Source organism: Olea europaea, unplaced genomic scaffold (assembly GCF_002742605.1).
Source record: "Olea europaea var. sylvestris unplaced genomic scaffold, O_europaea_v1 scaffold1738, whole genome shotgun sequence".
NCBI classification, from domain to species: Eukaryota; Viridiplantae; Streptophyta; class Magnoliopsida; order Lamiales; family Oleaceae; genus Olea; species Olea europaea.
In genome coordinates, this window is record NW_019235091.1 from 129,656 (window position 1) to 139,884 (window position 10,229).

Genomic DNA, 10,229 nt, shown 5'->3' on the forward strand with positions numbered 1-10,229 from the left:
TAGAAACGTGGGTAAAAGTTGAAGAACGAATGAGGCATTTAACACCCACTAAACCTCAGTATAGCTTTGACATCTCTGAAAATGTGGTAACATGTCAACATTTTATTGATTGAAAAGCTGAAGAGAACAAAAATATGAAGACATAGAGTATGCTCGAAAAGTTTTATAAACTATTTAAATTATAAATAAATAGAAACAAATGATGAATGAGTTAATAAGTTAATATCTAACCCTTGTGTGATAAAACTAAAATTCAGATTTTTTAGTGCCCCTCATGGGGTGGTCGAGTTGGTAGAATAGGTAAGTGTGGAGGTTTTTGGTCACGAGTTCGATTCCCTTATCAACACTTTCTCAGTTGAGCCTATCGCACAGGATTTGCCTAGTGCGATTTATCTGATTGACGTGATTTGCAGACTATTGCGCATATTCGAGGGTTTATCCAGTGCGCACTTAAAAGGTAGCGGATGTAGGTTCCCTTGTTATAAAAAAAATAAAATCATATTTTAGTTCTCATCAAATTGGGGGTCTAATTTTAAATCTCTCAAAATTTGTAAATAAATAACAAATTAAGTCCGTATTTGTTAAGAGATCAAAATTCAGATTTTAATCTAAATTAAAATTAATAATTAATTTTAATAATATATTTAAGATTCGCAACTCCTCAACTATAATATCTATCTATTTTTATTAAAATTTACTAGAAATCAGCTCTAGAGAATCAAAACCCAGAGTTTCTGTCAAAATAGTAGGTGCTCGTGAAAAGCCGGAAGGGCCGGGCTTTTTTTTATTCCCGAAAAGAGCCCCTAGTGCGCCCGAGCCAGTTCTGCTTCCCGTTCTTTCTACCCCCATCTAAGACAATGAAGTTCTTAATTTTAATTACGTTTCTGTAAGTAATTGCATTCGGATCCATCTCTGGGAACGAACCCCCTGTAAGTAATCCTCTTTGCCTCTCATCCTCAATTTACATATTTTATTATTTACACTTTTTTCCCCAATTTTTTTTTTGCTTAGCAATTATTATGCACAAATAGAAACACGTACTAATGATAATGGAAGTGTTTTTTTGGGAGGAGAACTCTTATGGGTGCAATTTTTTTCCCCTCAAAATTTTATGACAGAGATGCCTAGAAATTTTAAATTGATGGGTCTTTAATTTGATTTTATTTTAAAACAAGATTCTATCAAATGATCTGTTTTGATGAATGACATGGAGTTTGTGTTCTGGTTAATTTTGAGATGATTTGGTATTTCTTCAATTCTTTTGAATTTCTCGGTGTAACTTTAGAAATTTGAGTATGAATGAAGGTTTTATTTTTTTTTATTTTTTTATTTTTTTTGTGGAAGAGTTATTGTAAATTTCTTCCCATAATTGGTTTTCATTGAATTTCTCTTCTCTAATAGTATATTTTTGTCAGTAAAGACCTCTGGATACATTGGTTTATGCGAACTTGTTAATAGTATTTCTTTTAATTAAGGTATTACCGTGTGCTTTTGATATATAATTTTATATATTTGTAGAACAATTTGCGTGAGGTTTTGTTTATGATTCCAGTTATAACTGTCAGTATTGGCCCACTTCTAGTTCTAATGATAGTTGTTAATCATAGTTGTGCTGGTGATGAAACTGATTTTTTCCATCATCCTTAATTGAATTATAGGTTGATACAAGTATGTGATGCTATATTTGGCTGGAGAAATGTACCTTTTGTTTAGAGATGAAGGTTTGCTAGAAGCATCAGAAGGAAGTGGCTTATTTTTATTTTTAAATGAGAATGGATAAAATTCGGAAGAACTGTCCTTAATGGGGTGGCGCAGTGGGAAGCTATTATACAGTATACTTTAGATGAAAAGAAAATGCAACAGTTATATACGAGCTTCTAGGTTTCTATATAGACAAGAGTTCAATTTATTACCTTTTATAGGAAACTAAAATATGTTGCAGCCTGCAGGGAGTAATGTGTAAAACACAAGTACTGCCCTAATTTTTTGTAGAAGTATGAAGTGACTGACTATAAGCTTAACTATCAGAAACTTGCTAGTTAATAAAAGGAAAAATTAACCTATTTTAACTTTTTAAAATGAGAATCTTATAAATTACTAACAGAAAAATGGAAAACTAAATCTCAAAGGCTTGTGCACAGTTTATTAGGCTTCCTTATATATTCCTGCATTATGAAGTTGTGGGTATGCATGCATTTTCTTTCCTTCTGTGTTAAGTGATTGCAAAAGTTAGGTATCTAACTTATATAGCATTTACGTGCTTTCTTCTCAGTTTTATACTTTGATTTATTATTTCGAGCTCCTTTTCTTATCTTGGATTTGCTGATTATTGAAATTTTTTCATTTTTTTTTCCATGTTCTGGTAGCAGGTTTGTTCCTGTTGGAATTTTGCGAAGGACAAATTTTCTTTTTGTGCTGCTACATTTATTATCATGAGTTTTGTCTTCCGAGGCACAAGAGGAGATATAGAAACTGGATTTCCAGATTTTATTCCTGAGCGGCGTGCAGTGGTAATCTCTTGCTATTTATTAATCTTTCCTTTACAAGCCTGCTACTCAATTTCAATTTTGAAATGCTTATTAATATTCTTGAATCCCAAACATGTTTATGTCATTTGCCTGGTTATTCGATCAGCGTGTAGCAGCTCGACCAATCAATACAAACTCACTTGCTTTTCTCGTCACAGGTATCTATCGTTTATTGCTATTTGTCTTGTGACATCGTTTGACCTATTGATTTCAATATGTAATCGCTCATTTTATATATCAGTGTTTTTGCTGTTTATGATTTTGAACTCACATCAAATGTCGCCTAACTTCCTGGTAAGTATTATCTTCACGACGAATCTAGAGTTCATCTACTTCAGTAAGAAGTAATGTCTAATGGATTGCTTAAGAAATATTACACATATCTCAATTTCTTTTTGTCTTTTTAAAGCTCTGGTTGGTGCTCGGTGTCTTTTTGATGGCAACAAGCCTAAGAATGTATGCAACTTGTCAGCAACTTCAAGCTCAGGCACAAGCTCATGCTGTTGGATCTAGTGGCCTTCTTGGCCACACTGAATTGCGCTTGCACATGCCACCATCCATAGCCCTTGCAACCAGAGGGAGATTGCAAGGTCTGAGACTCCAGCTTGCACTTCTCGACCGAGAATTTGATGATTTAGGTATGAATTCAGGTTGAAACTCTTGTTCCGTTTCTTGGCTTATTTCAAATCTTACTTGAGATTATACTGTCTTGTGTCCCATTTGTCAACATCAGTTATATTGGCGATTATCTCTCTGAGACGGGTGATTACTTGAATCATTTGGATGAAAAATAATTGTTATTTGTTGCTGTGTGCAGATTATGAAACACTGAGAGCACTGGATGCCGATAATGCTCCTACAGCCTCTATGACTGATGAAGAGATAAATGCTCTTCCAGTTCACAAATACAAGGTTTCTGGATCTCAAAGGTTAGTCATGGTTTGGCATCCTGTTATGCAAGTTAAATTCTCAAATTTTCGACTTATCTTTTCCTTATTTTTCTTTTATTTCATCTGGCTCTTTATGCTTTACAGATGACGTGCTTGTAAAATTATGAGTAAAGATATAAAAAAATTTCTGTTCAATTTTTAAATATTAGAATGTTATTTTTGAATTCTAGTTTATCATTTTTTGCTGGCTATTCTTGCCTTTTAATTCTCTTGGGGATTTGACACCACAAGCCTTGGGATATGGATCTTAGCTGACATCAATATTGGAGAGATCCTCCTGTCAACTTCAATGTGGGAAGTTCTTAAAGTTTTGATGTTAGCTATTTTTCTTTCCATCAATAATTTATTTTGGACGATTCTAAGTTAATGTAATTAATTTCTTCGCACTTATAGCTAAATTTTTTTGACGTAGCTGTGTAAGGGCAAAAGGGTTTCATACAGCCGATTGCAAATTTATTAGGAATTAAGCTTGATTAGTTGTTGATATCACATTTAACTCCTAGTTTGTTATCAAAGTGATGACATTATAAAGATGCAGCAAACTAGGTTAGTCAACTTTTTCACCTATGGAAATGTAAGCATATACCGTACATGTGGCTGTCTATATGTTTGACGATAGGTAATCACGATCACCTCTGTTTGAAAAGGGATATATTCCATTGTTTATGAGATGAGTTTGCCCTCCCAAACTGCAACAATTTCCTCAATTTTTTTAATTTTGAAGAATTGAACTAGTTTGGAACTACAAAAACCGTTATTCCCAAAAAATTCGGAGTGCGCTACATGAACCATCTTTAGCCACTATTTTGTTTATTGCTAGATCCACTGGAGGATCTAAAGCTACTAAATCCTTAATAAATACAACATGCCATAATATTTTTTGTCTAGTCTTCCCTCTTTTCACTTGTGCTATCAAGATTGGGTCAGTCTCTTTTTAGGTTTGTGCAAACTATGTAACATCCAGTGTGATGTAGGGTAAATAGAAAGAAATAAGAAGGAGAAAGGAGGGGAGGACCACTAAAGCGAACACAACTGAGTTACCAACGAGTGTACGCTCAAACTCCGTAGGACTAATGATGTGCAATCCCTTTCGTTTCACACTTTTCTTTGTTTCCAGTGGGCCAGCAGGCTTTGGGGGCAGTGGGTTAAGGTAAATCTTTTTTCCATTAAACACGAAGGAGCAGGAATTGGATCGACCATAGATAGTTATATCTAGGTCAAATAAGCAAGTTCGTCCCAAGATGATGTGCCCGACGTCCATTGAAATGACGTCACACCATATATGGTCCTTATACTCGAGAAATTGGATAGGGACTAAACAACGCTCCTTGACAGCTATGAAGGAGGTATCAACCCAAGAGATACTGTATGGCTGAGGGTGAGGAACAGACTTCAACCCTAGACGGGATACAGTAGCCATCGAAACCGCATTAATGCAGCTGCCACTATCCACGATAACTTTACAGCCCTTATTATTAATCTTGATGTAAGTGGACTAGCTTGAATACAACCCAAGAAGGTATCTTCATTATCCTCCAAGTCATCAAACTCTTCTAACTTAGGCTCATAAACCTGATCCTCTAGTGACTCGTCAACTAGACCTTCACGCTCTTCCAAAATTAGGGCTCGGCTAGGACACTTAGAAGCAATGTGACCAAAATCTTTACAGTTGAAGCATTGTAAACGAGAGGACGTACTTGAAACCTTAGAACCTCTACCTTTACTATCCGATTTAGGGGTAGTATTAGAAGGAGGAGGTCCTAGAATAGACTTAGGGGATGGAGTGGATGCAAAAGAGGTTGCAGTGCGGGAGTCACTACGACTTCTGTACGGTATCCTAGTCACTAACTCATAATCCCAAACGAAAGAGTAGGCGTGGTCAAGAGTGGTGACACCTCTAAGAACAAGCTCACGTCTAAGATCATTCCGTAGGCCTTGCCTAAACCTACTCAAGGTCATGACTTCATCCTCAACGACCTGACATCTCATTCGAAACTCGTCAAACTGAGCAACATATTCGGTCACAAGTCGATTGCCTTGCGTAAGTGCATTCCATTGATCCAGCAAGTTGCCCCTGTAAGATTGAGGTAAATATTTTTCTTCAAGGCGGCGCTTCATTTCATCCCAGTTCCTAACAGGGGGGAGCATGGCGCCTCTCTAGGAGGTCCTCAACACTTTCCCAAAACAGTTGATATGTACCAGTTAATTTCAAACTAGCAAATTGTACCCTTCGATCTTCAGGGACCTCATACCAGGTAAAGAAGCGATCCATATGTCTAACCCATTGATTGAATACACTAGGATCTAGACAACCATCAAATGTAGGGGCATCTAACTTAATATTTCGAAAGAGGCGCTCCTCGTGGCGAGGGGGAGATAGTGTACCATGACGGTAATATTCCCGCTCGCGTCCACGAGCTTGATTTCCCTTCCTACGATCATGTCTAGCATGGTGTCGACCACCTTGTGGACGACGATGAGGTCTATTAATGGAAGCGTCAGAAATTTCAGCTTCAGTTGAGTATTGGGTTGGGTCAAGAGTGTTTACCCTAGCGGTTAGGGCTCTATTCTCCTCACGAGTAGCGGCTAACTCAGTTTGGACAGCCGTTAATTAGTTTTGTAATTGTGCCAACTGTCGGGTGATAGCTTCAATGTGGGAAGGGTCCGTGGTAAGGGTACTAGCATTAGACGCAGTAACTCGACCACTACGCAATTGCATATACAATAACACAAGCTAAGTGAAGTGCACTACTGAGATCAATAACCAACGAGTGCCAACAAGGATAATAGTGATTGAAATTTATCTATTGTTATTATTATTATTTTATTTAATTTTAGGGATTACGTATGGCCCGATCGCAAGCTAATACTACTAATGCCAATAAAATAAAAAAGCAAAGGTACAAATGTTAGGTCTAGTCACGTGGGGTAAATGAGTGAACAATGGGGCCGGCTCGTGAATTTTAATCCAATAGATTTAATGCTAAATTATCAAAATATTAGCAACACAAAGAATTAATTGATGCAATTCTAAAATACAGTAACAGTGTCACTAAAAAAATAGATAGGAGCAGAGGCTCCCTGAGTTCAGTTGGCCTGAATCGTCCCAGCGTCGAATGCCTCTACTTTCTGAACTATTAAGCTCTGAGATGCCAAAATAGAAAATTCCGTATTCGTCGAGAAAATAATGTACCTGTAAAATAATGTCAGGAAATTCTCAAAATTCTCGAATTTTTTTTTTTGTTTTTTGTTTTCTTACTCTTTTTTCTTTTTGACTCATTCTTTTTTTTTTTTTTTTTTTAATAATACTTACAAAATCAGAATAACAAAATAATAAATGAGTCCATTTCACAAAATTGGGCCTAAATCAAATTCAAATTCTCAATCAAGCCCAAGCAATAACTAATAAAACCAACCCGATTCTAATAAAGCCCAAACCCAAGTGAAAACTAATAAACCAACCCGATTGAAATCAAGCCCAAACCTAATTGATAACTAATAAACCAACCCGATTGAAAAGTTGTGGGAGTTGGCGTCTGGGAGGTGGCCGACGAAGGAGAGTCTCAACGATGTGGGGCGCCGGTTTACTAGCAGAAGTCCGAATTTGTAGAGGAGATGAGACGTAGGTAATTGGGTCGGGTTTGGAGGAGGCGGTTACGGTATTATTGTTTTCGGCAGTTGGGCTTGGACGGCCATTATTGTTACAGCCGGCAGTTGATTGCAATTTTCAGTGTGTGAGTTGGGAAGGTGATGGTCACAGGTGTAATTGTTTTGTAGCAGACGTTTTGAGTTTGAAAAAGGTAGCGGGAGTAATTGTTGGATTCGCTTGTGGTCGATATGGACCTGGGTTCTATTTAAGCTTCGGTGGTAACAGTTGATTGTGGCGATGGAAGTCTGTGTGGTTTGGGGTCAGAATTTGTAATTGAGGCGGAAGGTTGTGGCCTTGGCAGTTGGTGGTAGTTTCTGGTGATGACGGTTGTGGATTTTGCAGTAGCCGTGGGGAATTGCAGCAGATGGTTGTTGGGGATTTGGTCAGTGTATAGGTAATAGATGAAGACGGCAACGGGGTGGTTTGTATATTCGATTAGGTTTCAGTACATGTTCCAGTAAGCAAATTTGAGCAGCACAGGGTAAATATAAAAAAATAAGGAGAGGAGAAGAAGGGGAAACCGGGGGGGGGGGGGGGGGGGGGAGGGTGAGCTAGTCCCCATGGCTCATCTCAAACAAGCGCGATTGGTCAGACTGCAGCCAACTTTTTATTCAATTAATTCATTGTCTCAATTACAATGTAAAGTAGGTTTAAATACTGAAAATACTGCAAACCTAAAAGATAGGGCCAAGCCTAATACACAAGTTCATAAAAATAAAATAATCCAAGTCTAATTAAGAAATAAAAGTCCAACTAAAATAATTAAAACTGGGATGTCCTCATCACAGTGAAGTCATAATTCCATTAATTTATCATCAATCTGTGCGACCAATAATTGTTGGCATATGTTTTCATTTCTTGCCTTATCCATTTTAGCACGTGTGGGCATGATGTCCTAGCATCCTCATTTCTGCTACACTTACAGGTCAAGTGTCCAATGTATCATAGAGGCAGGTTAAAAATTAACTTTTGTGGAGAACTGACCTTCAACTTGGATCTGTCAGACAAAAATCCCTCTGGCTCTTTTCCATTTCATCCAACCCACGCTAATTTTATGCATTACATTATATTCAGTTTATCTGTACTTATCAATAATCAAAACTAGTTACCCAAACAATCACTTTTTAGCACAATACGGTTCTCTATGGTAACTTCATTATTATCCTTATTTCTGCTATCCTAAGTGATATTGCATGCATTCAGTCTTGGTTCTACTTAAATTAAAATTGTTTTTACAAAAGCACTGTGCTACTGTTCCAAAATTCTAACTTACAATTGATCTCCTCTTGAGTCAGCTAAACTGTACTATCTAGCTATACCATACACCAAGAGATCTATTGGAATATGTCTTGTTAACATTTCCACGACTAATATGAAAAGAAAAGAACTTATTTCAGAACTTTGTTGCAAGACTATAGAGACAGTAAAATCTTATCGCTACTGTTACTGCATCTCGCACTCGTGATTGCTCCATCATACATGACAGTGGGAACTATTTAAAGGTTCCCCTAAGGTTGAGTTTCTTTAATTCAGATTCTTGTGATAGAGTTATTTGGAGACTGTAAACGAATAGTGGTGATTTTTATTCTTAAAGTTGACTCTTGGTTTTGGTCCATTTAACAGTGTGGGGTTGCTAGAGCAGCAGGCTTCTTCTTCATGCTCATCCAAGGTATGTACATTTGAAGGCATTTTATTTGCTTTTGGTTTTCGTCCATGAGCAAGACAAGTCATAAATGCCTTCCTCTATACAAAAGAGAGATCCACTGATTGCTGTGGAACTTATCTGTGTATAATTTTACTGCTCAGAAATGAGATATGTTTGATTTGTTTCACTTCTCCACTATAATTCGTGACATTCTTTTTCCGTGGAAGATATTTAAATCATGGATATAATATTTTCCATTTTATGAGTTAATGAAAAAAATGCTCAATTGGGCAAGTCTTGAGTTCCCAGTTCCCTATAAAGGCAGAAAAAAGAAAACAAAAAATGTTATGTGGCGTAGGTACAGTGTCACTGGTCTTCCACTGCTAAAAAGTTGCAACATCTTAACATAGAGCTTGCATGTGATATCAGTGTTTTTTTAAAATTAATATTTAAACAGCTTCTTTGAAGTATAATTTCTCTTATTTTTTTCATTGTTTTCCCCTTCTCTGAATTTGAGAAAAATAAGAATGCCTCGTAATGTCTTCATTAATGATTTTTTTTTTTTTTAAAAATTGTCTTGGTGTCATTTCACATGATTTCTTGGTAATCATGTAGTTCTGATGTATTGTTTCTGTAATTGGTAAGTTCCACAAGTTTGTGACTATATGCAGAAAAAGCAAGATCCTTCAATTGCACAAGGTGGGAAGAAAACCCCAGAGGATGAACTGACTTGTAGTGTTTGCTTGGAGCAAGTTAATTTTGGAGAACTCATTCGGAGCTTGCCTTGCTTGCATCAGGTTTGTCATTGGCACTGTTGAGAATTGTTTACGAGCTATATTTGGCTATGACATCTGGGAAAGCACGTTGGTTGAACATAGTTGTGTTTTCATCAATTTTTGTATGCATCACTTGGCATTCTTATCTCGTGTTGCAGTTCCATGTAAATTGCATTGATCCATGGTTGAGGCAGCAGGGGACATGTCCAGTTTGCAAATTTAGAGCTGGGTCAGGATGGTCCGAGAATGGACAAGGAGATGCTTCGTACATGGTTTAATTTTTTCTATTAAAAAATATATGTAACTTATATGTTAAGAGTAAATAAATGTACGCAGGCATAAATTACAATGAACGGTTTTAGCGGCTACCTGCCTTGATACTACATGTTAAAGGAACTGTCATGAACCTGGTTAATACCTTTAGTCAAAGCTTTTTTAATTTCCATGCTTTATGCACAACTGCATATATCGAAGAAAAGGGACCAGCACATTGTTTGTCCTTCTTGTATCTACAGTTGACGAGGTGCTGCCTTCCGCTATGAACTGACCAACAGAAGGGGTGGCGGAATGATTCAATTGTGAGAGGGGCTAAAGAGGTATGGAAGTATTTGGGATGTTTTGCTGGGATTAGTGCGAGGAGCTAGGGTTGGGTAGGGTAACGTCGGGTGTGGTTTCTAATTG

At 37.0% G+C, this 10,229-nt stretch overlaps 1 protein-coding gene across 2 annotated transcripts; it reads left to right on the forward strand.

Moving 5' to 3' along the window:
• The first annotated feature begins 726 nt into the window (after positions 1–726).
• Positions 727–9,991, forward strand: LOC111377889 (E3 ubiquitin-protein ligase SDIR1). Of its 2 annotated transcripts, none has more exons than XM_023001040.1 (9): positions 727–929; positions 2,370–2,510; positions 2,635–2,686; positions 2,770–2,822; positions 2,938–3,166; positions 3,346–3,457; positions 8,751–8,796; positions 9,444–9,569; positions 9,707–9,991. In XM_023001040.1, the coding sequence occupies exons 2-9, from the start codon at positions 2,433–2,435 to the stop codon at positions 9,824–9,826; spliced, it is 816 nt and encodes a 271-aa protein (XP_022856808.1). In that variant the 5' UTR covers positions 727–929; positions 2,370–2,432; the 3' UTR covers positions 9,827–9,991. The 2 variants fall into 2 exon arrangements, with proteins under 2 accessions (XP_022856808.1, XP_022856807.1); XM_023001039.1 differs by having other exon boundaries at positions 741–929; positions 2,367–2,510.
• The last annotated feature ends 238 nt before the right edge of the window (positions 9,992–10,229 follow it).